The sequence below is a fragment of the Herpailurus yagouaroundi genome, unplaced genomic scaffold (assembly GCF_014898765.1).
Source record: "Herpailurus yagouaroundi ecotype Mexico unplaced genomic scaffold, PumYag 100, whole genome shotgun sequence".
Lineage (NCBI taxonomy): Eukaryota > Metazoa > Chordata > Mammalia > Carnivora > Felidae > Herpailurus > Herpailurus yagouaroundi.
The window spans coordinates 85,608,717-85,629,199 of record NW_024412391.1 but is presented as its reverse complement, the minus strand read 5'-3'; the positions used below and the strand labels follow the sequence as shown (position 1 = coordinate 85,629,199).

The following is a 20,483-nucleotide window of genomic DNA, read 5'->3' as shown; positions in this document are numbered from 1 at the left end:
GCCACCCAGGCGCCCCTGTCCACCCCCTTCTTTAGCAAACATTTGCTGATTCTTCAAGAGTCCATTAGAATATCACTTTCCCTGTGGAACCTTCTCTGTTTCTATATCATCTTCCCCAATAGCATGCTCTGCAACACTATCTTGTAATGTAATTATTTTCACTTCCCGGTAGACTGGGAGCTCTTTGGGAAGCATCCGTGTGCAGTATCCAGAGCAGAGCAGTGCATGTGACAGTTAACCCGTTTTGTGGCATGAATGGATCTGCCAGATTACAAAAGCACCCATTGTAATTGAGTCAGTTTCTGTGTCTCAGTAAGACTTCGTGTTTCTTATCGGAAACGGTTTTGTGGATTATAACCAGACAAATTTCTGTCCTTCTCAAAATGTTTCTTGGATGCCATAAAGCTATTCCTATTTTATGTTCAGTGCTGTTGTTGTACATAACAGTGGCTTGTGTTTCAGTGAGACTTTTTTTTTTAGCGTAAACACGTGTCAATGTGTCCTTTCTAGGCAGAAGAGGAATTTCAGAAAGCACAGAAAGTATTTGAAGAGTTTAACGTTGACTTACAAGAGGAGTTACCATCGTTATGGTCAAGGTAAAGTTTCTGTGCAGGGTGTACGTGTCCCATTTAGAAGATTGAGAAGAGGCGATATCCCTTCTCTTATCTTTATTGTTTGTGATTCTTCAGGGCCATCGAACCTGGCAAAACGTTCTATGTATCTATATATGTGTGCTTTTCAGAATGGTAGCTGTCTGCCACACGTGGCTGGCTGTTGAACTCTTGGAATATGGCTCGTATGGTGTGAGGAAGTGAATTTTTAATTTATTTTGCTTTGACTCATTTAAATTTAAATAGCCACATGAAGCTACCAGCTGCTATATTGATGACACAGTTTTTAGACCTTGATATATTTCTCAAGTGGAGTCTTCCATCTCAGAAAGAGGCAACAGGAGAATTGCCCTTAACTTTGAAATTTACAAGGATACCCCATTAGCTCTTGGCAGAACTCCCTTGATCCCCAGAGGTCATCTGGTCTTCAGGCTTGGATGCCAAACCCTGTGCTTTCAGCTCTGACCTTTTTAACCTGAACTGCATTCCCATTTTAAGCACTAAATATTTTTCTTTTATGGTTACTCTGCATTTCTCATGGCATTAAGTGCATTTTCCATCCCTTGTCTTATTTTCCCCCCTCAATGGTAGAACCAAGAAGCTGTTGGATGCAGTGGGGACTTCCGCCTCTCAATTTCCATCGGCACCTCATGTGACCATGCCATATAAACACATTTGCACTTGCTATGCAACATTGCTTTAAGACAAATCCTCTGGCCCGGTTTCCAACCAGACTGGCATCCTCGAAACCTTCCTATCTAAAAATTCTGGAAGTCCTACTTATCCTTCAAAACTGTAAGCGTTTTGAGGGTCTAGAGTGGAGTTTGTCCGTGTTTGTGTCCACTCCGTGTTTATTTTTGAAATAACTAGAGGAAATTTCGGCCAGTTCACTCTAGAATCAGCCTGTAAGGCATCCCACTTCAATGTCCAGCCATAACCCAAGGTTCAACATGTGTGAAATTAACTCCTCGCTCATCTGAATTTACTCATTCTTTCCACACCTGCATTTCTCTTTTTGGTACTGTCATTCTTGGGCTCCCCGCCTCAAAGCTTTGGCATCATTAACTATGGGAAGCCAGAGGACCATCAAAGGAATCAATTTATCCTTTCTCTGTGGTCTTCCGGATTGGTCTCTGCCTCCGTATTCTCATTGCCACCACCCATCCCCTCATCACCCTCCTGTTGAGGCAAATATCTATTCATAACTTTCATGGAGTCATTCGTGCCTATTTAAAACCACAAATTATAGGGGCACCTGGGTGGCTCAGCCAGTTGAGTGTCTGACTCTTGATTTTGGGTCAGGTCATGATCCCAGAGTTGTGGGACTGAACCCCATGCTCAGTGCAGAGCCTGGTTGAGAGTCTTTCTCTCTCCCTTTGCCCCTCTGCCTCTCTCCCCTGCTTGTGCTTTTTCTCTCTCTCTCTCTCAAATAAATTTTAAAAAGAAGATAAAGTCACAAATCATATGAAATTATGGGTTTTTTAAGAAGTATATTTTTTCATTCTTATATTTCAAAAAATACTTGTATCCAAAATCTTTATGCACATCGTTGGCACCCATGTCTTTGTCCTCATCAAGGCTGACTCATGAAATGTCAGCCAGGAGTTCTCCCCAGCTTATCATCTTCCTCAACATCCCCAACACCAGTTGTGATTTGCATACAATTTAAACAGTTCTCCTGTTCATTTCCCCTCTAAAGGAATTTTTGTGATCTCAAATGTCATTACTTACCCAATTGCTTTTTAAACTGATCTTTATGAGAACTTAGGTACCACAACGCTCAACACTTCCAATTATGAGATAATACTCCCAGGAAAATTGCCAAAATTCCCCAAAGGTGGGTATTATTTGCCTTAATACGTATTGGGTATGGAACAAAAATATTTCTTCTTAATGTTCTCGATAAGCATCCTAAACTAGCATTGACTGATGAGGTTTCAGGCTTATGTGTCTTCCCCAGATAGTATTTGGTCATTCAAAATAAGTAATTGTCAGAGTATCTTGTAATATGAAAGACTTTAGAGGAACTTAAACACAATGGGAATATTTGAAGGACAAGTTTTGGAGAGAAGCCATTCCCCTTATCTGCCATATACAATATAAATACTTCAGTGCTCTTTGTTTTTAAATGTTTGTTCATTTTTGAGAGAGTGTGAGTGGGGGAGGGGCAGAGAAAGGGGGACTGAGGATCTGAAGCGGGCTCTGTGCTGACAGCAGCGAGCCCGATGTGGGGCTCGAACTCACGAACCGTGAGATCATGACCTGAGCTAAAGTTGGAAGCTCAACCGAGCCACCCCAGTGCCCTGCTTCAGTGCTTTTTAATCCACTGTGACTTATTTCCGCACTCAAGGGTTTTTCCTTTTTACGTCAGTCAGGTCCTGCCCTTTGATCCAATCCTAGCTTGGGCCTTTGTATATACTCTTTATATATACCATGGTTTTTGACTAGACCTACATTATTCAACCGCAGTAATTGTGTGTACTGTGTTTATACGAGAGGAGAAGAGAGCGCTCATTATTGTTGAATACTTTGTATTTTCCAAGTATCAGTTTATTCACTTTACACACATAACCTCAATCGTCACAATTGCATATATCCCCACCTCACAAACGAGGAAGCTCGGGATCATACTGGTTAAACACTTTGCCGAAGATCGTCGCGTTTATACATCCTGAAGCTGGCACTTAAAAACACCTCTGTGGTGTTGCCTGTAAATCCTGATTGTCTGCATTTAGGACTTCTCCTTATGTAAAATGAGACCGTACGCAGCCTTTCATAAATAAAGCTTAGTTCATAACATTGTCTTATTATACATATGTTTTCTTCCCAGCCATATTACTCCACCTTGAAATTGCAGTTATTTGTGTCTTCCGGCCTCCCTGCTGTGGTGGGTTGAGGAATGAGAGCTCCGCTATTTAAGGAAAGTGCAGAAGTCCCTGAGAAGGAATGATCACAGATGTAGGAGGAGGCCCGGGAGAGTAGTATCTTAAAAAGCCCAAGAATGGCGAGAGTTTTAAAAGTGAAGGCGTGCCAGGAGAATCATTCACAAAACGGAGGTCAAGCAGCGGAGACTAAGGGTGTATTGTCTTGGTGAGCCTCCAGACAGGCTCCAGCTGATGGCGGGGTCAGAAACCTGACTGCAGCCGTTGGAGACGCCATGGTTGATGATGTAGAAGGATATCATCTCTTATTTGAGGATCTTGACTATGCTGGGCCTGAGGAATAGTGGTAGCAGATACAGGGGGAGGAGTGGGCAGGGGAAGCCTTCTAAAATTAACCGGTATCATTTTGAGGGGCTCGGTCAGTTAAGTGTCCGGTTTTGGCTCAAGTCATGATCTTGCGGTTCATGGGTTTGAGCCCCGCATCGGGTTCCGTGCTGGAGCCCGGAGCCTGCTTCCGATTCCCCCACCCTCTGTCTCTCTCTCAAAAATAAATAAGCGTTAAAAAATTAATTTGAAATAACTGGTATCATTTTGAGAAGCCGACAGTGGCAGCGGCACAGGTTGGGATGATTTAGGACTGGGGATTTCTGGAGCCAGTAGGGGACAGGGGGATAAAGACGAGGTGTTGGCACCGCGACCAGCCAGTGGTGAGAGGTATGCCACAGGGCCCGAGCTTGAGAAAGCAAGATGCCCAGCCTGAGGGGGACGACAACCTGGAAGGAAAGGGGCACTGATCTCAGAGAGATTAAGAAAAAAAAAATCAACAAGTGGAACAGAAGTGAATGAATGAAGGATCTTGTGGTCTAGGAAATTAGGTTAGGGAGCAGGCCTCTTGATTGTCTCCTATCAGTTGTGAGCCATGGATGGCAAGACCCAGGATCCGCAGCAGAATTTATTTGAATAAGCATGTGAGTTACGAGTTTGTTTCTTGGTTTAAGAGTCGGATGTCGAGGTCTGCTGTGTTCGTGTTAGGATTCGGTGAAGGAGAGCGAAGGGAATCAGGAGATGTGCGCTGTGGACAGTCAGTGGGGTGGCGGCCTGGGGGTTGGTAGATGAGCCGTACAGGGCCGAATATGTGCGGCATGAATCTCAGAGGAGGGAGTGTCAGGGGCCCAGAGGAGCAGGGGCCAGCTAGGAGAAAGTTCTTCGCTCTCCCACTCCACCCCCCTGGTAAGTGACGGATGGCACAGGATGCTTCTTCCATTGCGGGGGGGTTGTGGTGAGGGGGTCGCAGTGACCCCCCCGCCCAGCCCCACCCCTGCAGATTTCCCTGAGGGAAGTGCTGAGGGGAGTGTCCTGGCCTGCACTGCTGTGACAGCTCAGCTGACAATCCTTCCCATTGTTTCCAAGAAGAAAAAACCATCTTAATAAAGAAATGAAGTGGGGCTTGAGAGCTAACCTGAAGGGGCCTGAGGATGCCTCAGAGGAGTCCTTCGGGGACATGGTAATGTCTTAGTCCCTTGTTTATGAAGAGCGTGTGGAATACCTTGCAAACACGTAAAAGCAGTACTCTGTGGATGTCTGGTTCCCTGCTGGTGACATCAGGTTTTTACAAGCCAAGGGCAACAGTCAGCATATGCCCTTCCAGTGGAATGAGTGCCACGTTTGTTGGCTCATTCGTTCATTCATTGAATATTTACTTGCACACCTGCTCTGCCCTGGTGCCGTATCAGGCGCTAGGCCTGTAGTAGTGACCTGCTTACAGGCAGGCCCTACTTCGAAAGAGTCTCCAATTTCATAACTTGAAGAAAACCCTCATATGACGAATTACATCAAAAATGTCCAACACATTTTTTTCTAAGTTAAACACATCCTAGTTGACTTAACTTCGAAATTCTAAAATGAGCCACAAAAATATTAGAAAATCATTTGATAACTGTTTAGTCGTGTTAAACAAGGTCTTTATTTCTTTCTGGCACCACACCACTTATTTCTCTAAATAATAATTGATATAAACAAGATACGCTATATATCAGAAAGCAAAACTAACAGGTAGAAGAACGGGAATTCTTGTTTTTTTGCTTAATGTCTCCAAGAATCACTATGTTTAATAGCAGTTAACCTTCTAAATAAAAGGGGGGGGGAGCACTAAGAAATGAACATAAAAAATGAATAGGTTACTCGCAAAAGAAGAAATATAAACGGCTATTAAGTAAATGAAGAAAAAAGTATTAACCTTAATTGAAGGAATATAACTATAAAAGGCAGCCGGGTGCAAACTCTCGCCCATCATATTCCCGAAGGTTTTGTGCAACTTCGCACTGAACGTCAAGGAAGTAGAAGGACCCCGCCCCCATGGGGGCAGCTTGGAAGTGCACACCAGAGCCTCTGTGGTCTGTGCCTCTCACACAGCATTTGCACTCAAGGCACTTATTCTAAGGAAATAGTCGAGCCATGCACCGAGTTTTCATTCGTAGGTCATCGTTAGGGTTTTGTTCGTCATAGTGAAAAATCAATGAAAACAAAGCAGTCCCCGCCAATGAACTTCAGCTACACCCCCTCCCCCATCCATCTGCACCTGCCGTCTATTTAAATCTGACCCTCCTTCGGGCCAGCCCAAGTTGATCCTCTCAAGCAGACGTTTGCAGCTGGCACAGGGCCTGTCAATTCCCCCATCTTCTCAGTTCCTGTAGCTGTTTCTGTCTGAACCTACTCATTTTTGGTATTCAATTGTGTATGGCCTCTCGTGGTAACTTTAACATTGGCATTCTGCGTCTTTCACTCACCAGCGTGGGTGAAGTGTGTGTTCATGAATCCTCCCCTCGGGGACTCCTGTAAGTGGACTGTGTGTTCCTGGAGCCCCCGGAGCCCACCCCTAGGCATGAACCCAGAGTGGATAGGCCCTTCGTTGAGCAATTGAATGACGGGAGGTATGAGGAATGACCGGTTGATGGGGGTCCTGAGTTGGCACTTACAGTGCCGCCGGAAGTCTTCTCTGCCACATACGGTGAGCTGGACCCTCTGCCCAATGTTGTCAGCGCACCTGCAAACTCCCCTCCTGTACAGGTGCTGCTTTGTTAGCTTCCTCAAACACAGGTCCTCTCCATTCCCCTGTCCCACACATGGCTAGGGGCTGCAAATAACCACTGCCTGCAAATAAACGCATACTTCACGGTCGGGAAGATCCCCTGCCCCAGCGCACAGGCCTGCCTCACTGCTCTTATCTCCCAAGCTTCTGATCTGACCCTCCCAAGTAGTTGCTATTTCCCAAACACCCTGTGCCAGGATTTTCTTTATTAATATATGTCTGTTTATCTGTCTGTCACCTATCAATATATACACACAGACACACATATACACACACACGCACAATGGAATATTATTCAGCCATAAGAAAGGAGGGGCATCTGGGTGGCTCAGTCAGATGAACATCCAACTCTTTATTTCAGTGCTCAGGTCATGATCTTATGGTCATGAGATCAAGCCCCATGTCAGGCTCCACGCTGGGCATGGAGCCTGCTTAGGTTTTGCTCGCTCGCTCTCCCCCTCTGCCCCTCCCTTGCTCACTCATGCTCTCTTTCAAAAAAAAAAAAAAGGGGGAGATTCTGCCATTTGGGATAATATGGATGGACCATGAGGGCATTATGCTGAGTGAAACAAACCGGACAAAGACGTATGTTCCACTTAATGTTTAGTATCTACAGTGATTATGTCTCTCAATTCACCTATTTTTATTTTGATATGAAATAATATACACAATATATGTCTGTGTGTATATGTATATTCATATATATGTATATATATATATGCAGGTGTACGTATCCTGTATGTATATATGCATATACGTGTGTGTGTGTATATACATGTCACACCTTCTTTTTATTTATTTATTTATTTATTTTAATTTTTTTTTTAACATTTATTTTTTTTTGAGACAGAGAGAGACAGAGCATGAATGGGGGAGGGCCAGAGAGAGAGGGAGACACAGAATCTGAAACAGGCTCCAGGCTCTGAGCTGTCAGCACAGAGCCCAACGCGGGGCTCGAACTCACGGACCGCGAGATCACGACCTGAGCCGAAGGTGGACACTTAACCGACTGAGCCACCCAGGCACCCCACACCTTCTTTAATCATTCCCCGGTTGATGGACACTTGGATTGTTTTCATCTCTTGGCTCTTATGAATAACGCTGCAGTGAATAGGGCAGTGCCTGTATCTCTTTGAGTTCCTGGTTTCATTTCCTTCAGACGTATCTCCAGAAGTGGGATCACTGGGTCGTATGGTAGTCCTATTTTTACCTCTCTGAGGAGTTTTCCCCAGTGGCTGCACCAATTTCCATTCCCACCGACAGTACACAAGGGGTCCCTTTTCTCCACATCCTTGCTACCACTTGTTATCTGGTCTTTCTGATGACAGCCATGCTGATGTGTGCAAGGTGATTCTACTGCATGCTATCCCTTATATGTGGAATCTGGGTGGGGGAAGGCAAATTCATAGAAATGGAAAGTAGGAAAGTGGATGTCCGGGGCTAGGAGGTAGGGAAATAGGGAGAGGTTGGTAAAAAGGTATACACTTTTAGCTGTGAGTAAGGTCTGAGGATCTGATGTAAAACATGGTAACTATAGCTGATAACACTATATTCTATAATTGAAATGTGCTGAGTGTAGAAGTTAAATGTTCACACACAGAGGATACATTTATGAAGTGAGAGCTGTGTTACTTAACTAGATGGGGGAACCATTCACAATTGTGAATCAGGTCACCACAATGTACACTTGAAATATCTCACCATTTTAATTATCAGCTATACCTCAATAAAGCTGAAAGATGAAACCCAAGTAAACTAGTCTTCTAAAATAAAAAAAAAAAATTAAGTGGAACACGGTAGGAACTTAAGGCACAGGTTAAGATGTAGAAAAAGTAAGTCTTAACTGGAGTTTCACATGGTACTTAACCATTATTTCATCTCTGAATCTCTAAATTGGGTTTTTATCTTTTATCTTGTTAAAATTCTAAACCCTAATTCATTGGAGAGAACAGAAATCATGATACTCGTGCTTAAGCAGAATTTCTTGTCACACAGTCCGTGCTTTTCTATTGGTTTTCCTCCTTTTGGATCCAAACACAGGTTCTCCGGTTATTAATTACGAGACCTTGGACAATTAGTATGTCTGTGCCTCGGGTGACCTGGATGTAAAATGAGGCTCACTACTCTGGAGGTAGTTACAAGAATTAAGTGAGGGAATAAATAAAGGTGTCTATTACATGGCAGCTCTTTCTATTGGCTTTAGTGATAATGGAACATTCGTCCGCTCGGCTTATTGGAATCTTGCTCAGCACAAGACACAGCTAAATAGGAAGGTCCCCTTTTATCTATGCTTTCATGTCATTGTTGAAATAAGAGGGGCCCTCCTGTGTACAGGCACATTCTTACTCCCCAGTAATAAGTTATTATTAAATAACAAAATTATATATTAAACAATAAATTATTCTTATTACAACCTGGGGGGGGGGGGCCCCCCCGAGTATATGTTTATTCCATATATCTGGCCTGTCTAATGTTTCTGGCATCTAAGTTCTTACTTGGGATTTAGAATCTCATGAACCAGTCAGGATTCTGGAGTTATTTTTGAGAACGTCATTGAAACAAGAACATGAATGAAATCAAAGTAGTAATTTATTAGATGGATTCAGAAAGATTGAATTAATACAGTGTCCTCATTTAGAGCAAAGGGAGCCCATTCAGGAGGTACTGGGCTGAACCCTTGGGGTTGACGGGTGTGCTTACTATTAGGGACCTAAAAGTCCCACCCCCTGGCTTTGCTTCACAAACCTGTTTGAGATACTGTGAATGGACACCTTGTGTCTTTATTTGGCCCTCTTACTTTAGCTGAGGAATTGTAGTTAATCGGTAGGTTTTCTATTTCTCCCTGTCCACCACATTTCAGAATCCAAAATGATAGTATGTATATGTCATAAAAATTAATGAAAAGCTTCTCTCTCTCCAGCCCTTTACAAGACACACGTCTAAAATATAAGCAGACTCTTAGGGCAGTGGTTCCAAATGTGTTCCGTCTACAGGAGCAGCAGCCTCAGTGTTACCTTTAGAGCCTGTTGGAGATGCAAATCCTAGGGCGCCTGGGTGGCCCAGTCAGTTAAGCGTTGGACTTTGGCTCAGGTCCCGATCTCACGGTTCATGGGTTTGAGCCCTGTGCTGGGCTCTGTGCTGACAGCTCGGAGCCTGGAGCCTGCTTCAGATTCTGTGTCTCCCTATTTCTCTCTGTCTCCCCTGCTCACGCTCTGCATCTCTCTCTCTCTCAAAAATAAATAAACTTAAAAAAAATTTTTTTTTCCAACGTTTATTTATTTTTGGGACAGAGAGAGACAGAGCATGAACGGGCGAGGGGCAGCGAGAGAGGGAGACACAGAATCGGAAACAGGCTCCAGGCTCTGAGCCATCAGCCCAGAGCCCGACGCGGGGCTCGAACTCACGGACCGCGAGATCGTGACCTGGCTGAAGTCGGACGCTTAACCGACTGCGCCACCCAGGCGCCCCCAAAAAAAATTTTTTTTAAATGCACATCCTCCACCCCTATCTGAGACCTGCAGAATCTGAAATGCAGTCCTGGTGTTCCCCATGTTGTGAGAGCCACTGTCTCCGCACGTCCACTGCCTTTGGAGAGATTGTGCTGTGGGCCAGCAGATGTGGCCCAGTGTTAGTCACAATTATATAAAGGAAACCTGTTCCTAATGCATTTCATTGCCATTACAAATGCGGTTTTGCTGACCGGTCTTTCCCTATTCTTCTTTCCTCTTTGTGTCTCTACATGGCAGACGAGTTGGGTTTTATGTCAACACTTTCAAAAATGTTTCCAGCCTCGAGGCCAAGTTTCATAAGGAAATAGCGGTGGTAAGTAACGATTATTTTTCCTTATGGGACATAAAATAAGTGAACTTTTTTTTTTTTCTGAAAGCAAATGAAATGGCGTAGCATTGTCACTTACTTGCGAGTTTGTTTTCATAGCGTGTTATTACTCTCAGTGGTATTTCTCCAGTATTCCTCCAGGCCCTCAGGAATCCTGGCCGGTCTTCGTTCCTCTTCCGAAATGCTTTTTCTCCCTGTCACAGTCTCACAGTCTTGTTTTGTTTGGTTTTTGTTTCCAGTCAGCTTTAAAAGTTGGCATTTGGGGCGCCTGGGTGGCGCAGTCGGTTAAGCGTCCGACTTCAGCCAGGTCACGATCTCGCGGTCCGTGAGTTCGAGCCCCGCGTCAGGCTCTGGGCTGATGGCTCAGAGCCTGGAGCCTTGTTTCCGATTCTGTGTCTCCCTCTCTCTCTGCCCCTCCCCCGTTCATGCTCTGTCTCTCTCTGTCCCAAAAATAAATAAACATTGAAAAAAAAAATCCTTTAAAATAAAAGTTGGCGTTTAAAAGTGATACTTTTTGAGGCTGAGGAAAAATTGGTATCTGAGCATTCAGTCAGCAGTCCTGTCGTCAACTAATATTGTCTTAGTTCAGCAGGGTGGTCGTACGACTTTATCTCTAGCAGAGTCAGCAGAAACAATAAGGGTTTGTTTTCCATTCTGTACTCTGGTTGAGAAATGTATTTTGGTTTTTTAAAAGTTTATTTGTGTTTGTGGCCTTTCAGTTTTGACATAAGTTTGTTTTTTTTTTTTTAATTTTTATGTATTTAGTTTGAAAGAGAGAGAGAAAGAGCAGGGGAGGGGCAGAGAAAGAGGGAGACTCTCAAGCAGGTTCCACATTGTCAGCGCAAAGCCTGACGCCGGGCTTGAACTCATGAACCTCGAGATCATGACCTGAGCTGAAGCCGGACACTCAACCGACTGAGCCACCCAGGCGCCCCTTGATATGAGTTTTAGATTGTCCATTTGCAGAATTTAAAGGTATCCTGAGGCCATCCCTATCGTCGTTGAGGTTCTCAGTTTTTCAGTAAATGCTTCCTCCTCTCTTAGGGCAGTAGCCTGAATCGGCACCAGAATGACTTACAGCTAACAGACCAATGGTCTCCATCCCTTTAGCTTTGCCACAAATTGTACGAAGTGATGACGAAGCTGGGCGACCAGCACGCTGACAAGGCCTTCACCATTCAAGGAGCTCCCAGGTAGGCCGTGCTCTTGAGACCCAAGTTCATGCAATGCTTGTTGCAATTTCTGCAGTCTGCACCAGTCCATGCTATTTTAATCCTTTTAGAAAACTCTAACACTAAGGAGCCTTTCCACTGTCAGACTCTGTTCTGTGTTCACCTTAACCTTTAGCCTTTAAATTTACTCACTGTGGGCTTTGGTCATTGTCACCGTAGAATTGACTATCTGCCTGTCTCCATTTTCCACGGGACCTGTCGGCCAGGGTATACATTTTTAACATGTAATTTCTGGTTGTGCACCTGTTACTTTCTTTGGAGAAGAAAGGAATTCCTAAACTCCCAGCACTTAGTCCTTATGCTTATCGTCAGTGCTGGATCTTCAATGAATCCATTTTGGGAAGTAATTGACACCTCACCATCATCTTACCTCCTGACTTGACCTCGCAAACACTGCATTGTTTTGGTCCTGTTGCACGTTGATTCTGTGAGTCAGTCGGTCAAATACACCGATCCTTCTCAGGCATCATATGTTCAAGGAAGGCAGGCTCATGAGCCTTGGGCTGGAAATCAGAAGACCCAGCTTTCAGGTTTGTGATCCTGCAGTTAATAGGCTTTGCATTCCTTGAGTGAGTCCATTAATCCTTTGGGTGAAGATCTCATTTTTTTTTAATCAACAGCAAAAAAAAAGATGGTATTGAACTAAATGGCTTGTAAGGTAATATGCAGTCCTGACATTCTCTATTTGCAATTTCAACATCAATCATCATATAGAGTCCTACATATACCTTTATAAAAACACACACTCCTACCCATGTTAGTGTTTGGATTTCTCTATAGAGAACTAATTTTCTTAAATGATACTCTTTGTATTAGCCATCCTCATAATAGTCTCTGCTACAGCTGCTATCCCAAGTGAGCATTTAGGATCTCTTATCCTTCGAAGGAAAGGAACATTCCCTACAAGAACACATGAAAGGAATGGAAGGAAGCACTGTTTCCAATATAGTATCTCAGCATGAACTTGGAACAAAGAGGAAGTTTTAAGAGGAACGTCGCAATGACATTGGGTGTTTTGGCTGTAAAGCACGTGAAAAACTTAGGGGGTCCTCCCTCGTAGAGATGTGAAACAAACGTGTCTGAACACTTCAGTGTTGCTGAATCAGATAAAATGAAGACAGAGTGAGGCCATGGCCACTTACCAAATGTTCCTTTGGTTTTTTTCAACATTCCTCCACAGAAGGAGGTGGTGAGTGAGCTCAGTGGGCTCCCTGTTGAGTGTAGATTGGATCCGCGCTTCCCGACAGAGGACATGATTGCTGGCACGTAGTCTCAATCATGTGGCCCATCCGTGTTCCCTGCAGGACTCACTCCCTTGAATATGTAGATCATGCTGTGGTGTATGCGCTAGTTTATTTTGGGGTAGAGACGCTGTTCCCTCAATCTGTAGATGCTAGAAGGTCTTAGAGAGTAGGATGTGTCCCAAGTGCCCTCCTCCTGCTCATCACCTTTGAGCTGGTCCCATGCCTCTGGCCCAGTGCCAGGAATGCGGTGTGTTCTCAGGAAACATTGCTGACACTCTGCCTTCACGTAATTCGTTCGTGCCTGTCAAGGCGTCTGAGTTCAGTCATTGTTTTATAAGGTGTAGACAGGGGAACAAGTAATGAATTTGTTTCCAAATGTTATCAGAAAAGACTCTTATAAAATCCTACTCAGCACTATCCTGAGGATGCCTTTAACGTAAAATTTATCATTTTCAGGGTAGGTTTTTCTATCGATTATGACCTAGTAACATTCTGAAGGAAATTAGAAGTTGAAAGTGGCTCAGCTAGTTCAGCTTCTCTTTGGAAGATTCTTGCAGAGCCTGTTTGGCACAGTGGAGAGAACAAAGGGTTTGCATTCCCAAGGCCTGAGTTCAGAGCCAGCAAAATGCTGAGTGACTTCAGGGGTTTTTAACCTCTCTGTGCCCCGCTTTTTGTGGGGACAGCAAGGCCTGGGTATTGTGAGGTTAGAGATGATGTATTACGAATGGGGTCTGGCATCCAGTGGATAATAAATACTGTACATAACAGCCAGAATTAACCTAGAAGGGGGCTAGACGAGAGCCAAAACCTATTGTGCCTCAGGCTTCCTTTGGGCTGAAGGACCCCTGAAACGTAAGTGCTCTCATGTGTTTGTTCATCCAGCGATTCTGGTCCTCTCCGCATCGCAAAGACCCCATCGCCGCCAGAGGAGCCTTCGCCCATCCCGAGCCCAACAGCTAGTCCTAATCACACGCTGGCACCTGCGTCTCCTGCACCGGCAAGGCCTAGGTCACCTTCACAGGTAGGAAGAGGTCAAGTATATTGGGGCAAATGGAAGAACTCGGCATGAGGACCCCTGTCTGGGATAGTCCTGGGGTCCTGGGGCATCAAAAGGAGTTTCCAGTTGGGGAGACTTCAAGGCTGTCAGCATTGTGATGACCACTAAGGAATCAAGCTGTTTTTCCAGTTTGGAGCCCTACATCCTCACACACCCTACGTTTGAGTGTGTTGAGACCTCTCTCCACAACCTCAGCTTCCTTCCATGCCCTCCTCTCCTCCCACCTCTTGCTTTCAGAAGGCTCTGATCGGTCCTGCCTTCTGCTAGGACCTCCCTTCCTCCAGCACTTTCGGTTACCCTTGGGTCAAGTATGGCCAAGAAAGCCGTGATGTTTATACGCCATTTCACAGTTTGGGTACTACCCACAGTGTGTGGCGCACGAGCTCAACAAAAGCGTCTAGAAGAAATGATTGGGGGAAACCGGAAAGATTAGAAAAGGTAAATACAGAGAAACATGGCCGCCTTCGTCTTCCCCACTTCGGGTGAAGATGAAGTTCCTACAGGAAGATTCAAAGTCTCCAGTGTGGTGCAGGCTTTGAAAGTAAGGCAAGTCGTGAGAAGATCCAGGGAATTGTTCTGTCGAGTTCTTACTCCTGAAAACACTCACGTGGGGAGTGCAATGTGTGCTACCTATGGGCGGTCTCAGTGATTCCAGTGACAAACTTTCCTGATGTTAGTGTTCAAGTTCCAATTTATTGCTGAAATGAGAAATCCTTTTCAGTTGACTCCACGAAAGGTGTTGCCTTAGTTTTAACTTTAGAGGCATAGGCACCTGGCCCTGCGTGTAGCGCTTGTGTTGAGATGAATGGAGTGGCATTGCCGGAGTATTTCTCACGGGGCCCTTGCTTGTCGGTGCTCAGAGAGCCACCAAGGGAGATAGCATTCTCTGCTCAATCAGGTGTTCTTGTTTCTGTACACGTATCTAAATTTCAGTCAGTGACCAATACGTCCGCCCAGCACTGTTCCGTGGCATTTCTGCACATCTCGCGTGCTGTCTTTGGCTGAATTAGTTTGCTTGTGTTTCTGATGTTTTGTAGACCAGGAAAGGGCCTCCTGTCCCACCTCTGCCCAAAGTCACTCCAACAAAGGAACTTCAGCAGGAGAACATCATCAATTTCTTTGAGGACAACTTTGTTCCGGAAATCAGTGTGACGACACCTTCCCAGGTAAGTGCCTCGTATGGAGCTGCGATGTCCACAGAAGTTCCATGGCAGAGGGACCCTCAGGGACCAGCTTTAAAAGTGGCAGATGTTAGAGCCCGCAGTATCATTTCAGCTGTCATCAGGTTTGTTAATTACTTGGTATGTCTAAAGCATTCTCAAATGGGAGACGTACATACAATGTTTGGAAACACCGAAAAGTGTGAAATGACGAATTTTCATAATCCCCTAAATCATACCACTCTGACATAGCCACAAATGAATGCACTTTGGTTTATTTTCCTTCAGTCTATTTTTCTAGGTAAATACCGAATTTGTACCATAAAATTCAGATGGCATTGTTACGTATTCCTGACTTTTCTACTTCATCTGACTGAGCGTCTTTTTTTCATGTCATGTTACTGTTTTCTTTTTTCAAAAGAAGATGTTTAACCAGAGTATTCCATCTGAGGAATGGACCAGGTAGCTTTCAATTTTTCTGTTTCTTTACCAGCACTTCGGGGAACATCAGTATGTGTGAATTCATGTCTTTATGCCCTGTGTTAGTTCTTTTGTATTGCTTCCTAGTAGAGAATAGGAAAATACAATGGAAAGAGATGACTATTTTTAAGCCTTTTGACCTTCCTAGTTTGGCAAACAGAAGCATCCGCAATTGCCCTGGTCTCAAAGACCCCGGGGCACACCTGCCCCAGGTACAGCTACCTTCGTGGACTGCAAGTCTACCTCTGCTAGCGACTTGGTCATCCCATTGTCTCAAGAATGAAGATTCCTGACTTCCAGAGCTGTTCCTGATGCCATCAAAGCCATTTCTTTGTTTTAAGAGTGAAAGTCCCCAGAAAAATCGTGCCAGTATTAGTTGCTCCCAGCGTCCTCAGGGTCACAAATAATACCTACATTTTACAAGATGTGAGAATGCAGCCCTATAATTACTGAGTACATCAATAACAACACTGTGTACAACATCCCAATTATAATCACGTCCTGTTGACAATAACAGAAATAATGCACTAATAACAGAGAACTCAGAAAATAGCCACTCGGAAGCCCGTCGTAATTTGTCGTTGCTTTTAAGGGCATTCATCAATAAGGCACAATACTTTCAGCTAATAGTGTCCTTCTTCTGTTGTTTGTATGAGATGTGGGATTTGGTGCGCTAGCGAGGCCTTGAAATGTGATTTAGCAGCTCTTTTCGAGGAGGGAGAATTGCACGTGGATGAGTGCAGGGACAAGTGATGTCTGTGGATACCCAGATGCCCTCAGGGCTAGCTCTCTCGGAGCCAGCTGTTGGCCTGGCACCAAACGTGAGCAGTTTTCATTTCCACGTTATGCTGTCCATTTGTATTTGCTAACAGCTCAGCTCCCTTCTTTCTGGTGCTTCATCAGTTTTCAAATAGGGGGTGTTTCGGCCGATGATACCCTTATTCAGGTTGCTTTCCCCTCTGCCCTCCAAAAACCTGCCCTTGGTCCCCTCCACAGAGAATGTGGTCACCCAGAAGCCACATGTACTTAGCTGAAGGCCCTTCCATTTAGCACCTGAGGCAGCGAAAGTAGAGGCAACATGACACATAGACTAGTTCTGAAGCAAAGATGGGGTTCAAAAGTGTTCTTTCCTTTAAAATGTTTTTTTATTTGCAGTTTGCTGGCTCACATAAGGTTTCTTCATTGGTAGAAAAGAAAAGCATCACAGCACTTTTTACAATTGCAAATGCTAGACGGGGGCCCGGAGTGCTTCTAACAGCATTAACTCTCATGATGCTGTTGCATAGGAGTCATGGGAAGTCAGGAATCGGGGACAGAGGAAGAGGAAGCAGTTTTCTAAGCAGAACCAACCAACCAGGGGCCTGGCCCGGGCCCAGCCTGGCTGTCTTTGTGTAGCACTCCAAGGCTGTGGCAAGAGGAGGAAAGCACCCCTCCCCCCATACTGGCTACGTGTCCCCTCCATCAGTGTGCTCGGGGATTCTGAAAGAACTGACCGCCAGAGACATCATGGGGGTGCATTTGGGGGGATTCAGTTTCATTTATGTTGTTTTCTTTTAATCAAGAGGAGGCAGAAGGAGGTTTCTGTCGTTTTTTTCTGACTCTGTGGTAACGTGGCTCTTGTGGTGGACCACAGCATGTGACCAGAGCATTTCCGTTGATTAAATGGGTGTGAGTCTTATGTCACGATGTCAAGAGAAGGGAGTGAAGCAGGGTTTATGTTTCAGTCTGTTTCCTTGCTTATTGAGTGATAGAATCTAGCTTTATTTTGGGGCGCCTGGGTGGCTCAGTCCATTAAGCATCTGACTCTTGGTTCCAGCTCAGGTCACGATCTCGCGATTTGTGAGTTCGAGCCTCACATCAGGCTCTGCACTGTCAGCACAGAGCCTGCTTGGGAGTCTCTCTCTCTCTCTCTCTCTCTCTCTCTCTCTCTCTCTCTCTCAAGAAATAAATAAGCATTAAAAAAATTTTTTTTTCAACGTTTATTTATTTTTGGGACAGAGAGAGACAGAGCATGAACAGGGGAGGGGCAGAGAGAGAGGGAGACACAGAATCGGAAACAGGCTCCAGGCTCCGAGCCATCAGCCCAGAGCCCGACGCGGGGCTCGAACTCACGGACCGCGAGATCGTGACCTGGCTGAAGTCGGACGCTTAACCGACTGCGCCACCCAGGCGCCCCATAAATAAGCATTTTAAAAAGATACAATAAAATTATGCAAACGCTGCCTGTCCCTGAACCATCTTGACAGTCCCCTCGGTCGCTCGTTCCTCTTTTGATACCCACAGGGCCAGTGTGCGTTCTCTCACTCCTTTTGGGTCACATCCGGCCAGAGTTTCTGATTCAGCCGCTCTGGGGTGGGGGCCAAGAATCTGTATTCCTAACAAGCTCCCAAGTGATGCTGACAACTGCTGGTCATGGGATCACACCATGAGAACCACTGTTTTAGGCCAGGATTTCCTCGTGGCACAAATATATGGCCACGAACAAAGTACCACAGTGAATGAACAGATTTCTCCCAGGGAAATACCCAGCTGAGTCAAGTGTATATCATGTATGACCATGTATAACTGCTGCACTTAAAAATTGTGTGACTTGAGAGGTGCCTGGGTGGCTCAGTCAGTTAAGCATCCAGCTTCGGCTCAGGTCACGATGTAGCGGTTTGTGAGGGCGAGCCCCGCATTGGGCTCATTGCTGTCAGCATGGAGCCTGTTTCTGATCCTCTGTCCCCTCCCTCTTTCTGCCCCTCCCCATCTCTCTCTGTCCCTCCCCACCTCTCTGCCCCGCCCTGCTCGCACACGCTCTCTCCCTCTCTCAAAAATAAATAAACATTAAATTAAAAAATAGTATGACTTGAAATACTCCATATTTCGGGCAATTGGACTTACATGTACATACATGTGCATGTACATGTGTGCTTGTAATATTAGATGTGTTGATCAGAGTATATGTCAAGTTACATATTCTAAGGGAATGGACGGTCTCATCAGGGCTGTGATGTTTTTAGATAGGCACAGATAGATGATGAAAAAGAATCAACAGAAATGCCCGGAGAAAATGCAGTGCCAGCTGCATGGAAGCTAGAAAGCTGAGATGTATCTGAAAAGCTCTTCTCTCCCAGATACATGATATTTATGATCATATGGAGCGGTCCATTTCAGTTTTATTGTGATATTTTTTAAAAGTTTAATAAGTCAGTCTACATTGAACAGATAGGTTTATGTCCCCAGTTTACTATTTTTATCATGTACTTAGTGGGGAAGAAGAGTGTTTGTATTAATCCCACCCAGAAGCTCCAGGTGTGATGATTGAAATATTCCTCACCTCTGATGGATTTGTGCGTCTCGTACACCAAGCTTCACGGTGGCGACAGTCCCTCCTGAGTGCATCCGGGGATTGGAAACCAATCCATTAGGCCTAGAGAGCCCTCTAATGGCCCCAGACCTTAACTATATCATAGAATCTTCTCTGGGAAGTATCCCTACCTGCTTACAGGGAGAGGTCCTCATGTCAAGACCACAGGGCTGACCTTGCTTCTCTGGTTTTGTGATTACAAAAATGGAACTGCCAGCCCTCTTTATTTTTCCCTCCCAAGAACCTAAATTGAAAGAAATCTCTTATGGGGTGTGTGTGTGTGTGTGTGTGTGTGTGTGTGTGTGTTCCTGAATTATTCTTTAAAATTTTTTTTTAAGTTTATTCATTTTTGAGAGACAGAAACAGAGTGTGAGTGGATGAGGGGCAGAGAGAGAGGGAGACACAGAATCTGAAGTAGGCTCCAGGCTCTGAGCCGTCAGCCCAGAGCCCGACGCGGGGCTTGAACCCACGAACTGTGAGATTCTGACCTGAGCCGAAGTCGGAGGCTTAACAGACTGAGCCACCTGGGTGCCCCACATTATTCTTTCAAGACAGCATTTTCCATGCCATCCCATAAGATGCTGTGAAAAGGGGGTCCCTGGTCATCGGAGGCTGGGAGGGGCTGCACCCCCTTTTGTTTTACATAGTTTGTGTCAGCATGTCCAGGGCTCTGGGAAGTTGTGTAACAAAATCCCTTTTTGTTTAAATCAGAGTTTCTCAAATAATCTCCCTTTTCTCCCAAAGTACTACCTGTTCCAGGGACGTGGGCGTTTGGTGAAACATGTTTAAAAACGAAGATTTAAAAGATATTATATCCCTGGAAACCAAATTTATGGCCTATAAATAGGATTTTAACAGATCAAGCCCAAAAAAAGCAATCATGTATATTATATACACACACATATGTACACATGCAAGGTTGTTTCTTTTTTTTTTTCTTCAAAAAATGTTTTGAGAAAAGATGTTTCGGACTGCTTTCTCTTCTCACGATCGCGGTTCACCCTCCTCTCCCACCAGGGCTTTCCTGAGGGATCGTGGCTCTGGGCAAATATTTTCAGAGGGGGGCTTCTGTCCATATAACCAATTCGAGTCCCTTGAAATGAGCCTGTCCGCAGCATTCTGGTGGTCAGTCTGATGGGATTCCGTACGTGAAACGCCATGCTGCCCAGTGGAGGCAATCTGCCCACCAGCCACCCTCTTGGAAACAAGCGTGGCCACCACGTTCCAGGACAACTGGGTGGATGTGAGCCCCAGAGTTCCTGGGGGGTGTGGTAGGTACTCCATGTAGAGAGGGTCAAGAGTGCTCCAAAGAGAGATGGGCGCCAGCCCCATGTGGGTGCCCTGACCAGATAGCATTGCTAGCCACAACCACCACCACCAGAGAAGGACTTAGAAAATTTCAGGGAATTCGAAAGTGTGGGGCTCCCCTGAGGGTCAGGGCTAGGAGCGGGGTCCCTGCTTGCCCTTCTACCTGTCAAGTGGCAGAAAGGAAGAAATTGCCTGTTTCCACATTTTTTTTTCTGTAGCAGGTAACCCCCCCCCC

General features: G+C 45.1%; 1 protein-coding gene across 5 annotated transcripts in view; it reads left to right on the top strand.

The window, feature by feature from the left end:
• AMPH (amphiphysin) overlaps nt 1–20,483 on the top strand; it is a 145,758-nt gene that overhangs the window by 53,650 nt on the left and 71,625 nt on the right. For 4 of the 5 annotated variants that reach the window (XM_040473001.1, XM_040472998.1, XM_040472996.1 and 1 more), the window contains exons 6-11: nt 511–596; nt 10,328–10,403; nt 11,529–11,611; nt 12,831–12,839; nt 13,777–13,915; nt 14,989–15,117. In XM_040473001.1, coding sequence (XP_040328935.1) covers nt 511–596; nt 10,328–10,403; nt 11,529–11,611; nt 12,831–12,839; nt 13,777–13,915; nt 14,989–15,117 — 522 coding nt within the window. The remainder of the gene's footprint in view (nt 1–510; nt 597–10,327; nt 10,404–11,528; nt 11,612–12,830; nt 12,840–13,776; nt 13,916–14,988; nt 15,118–20,483) is intronic. The other variant, XM_040472997.1, reaches the window with a different exon arrangement.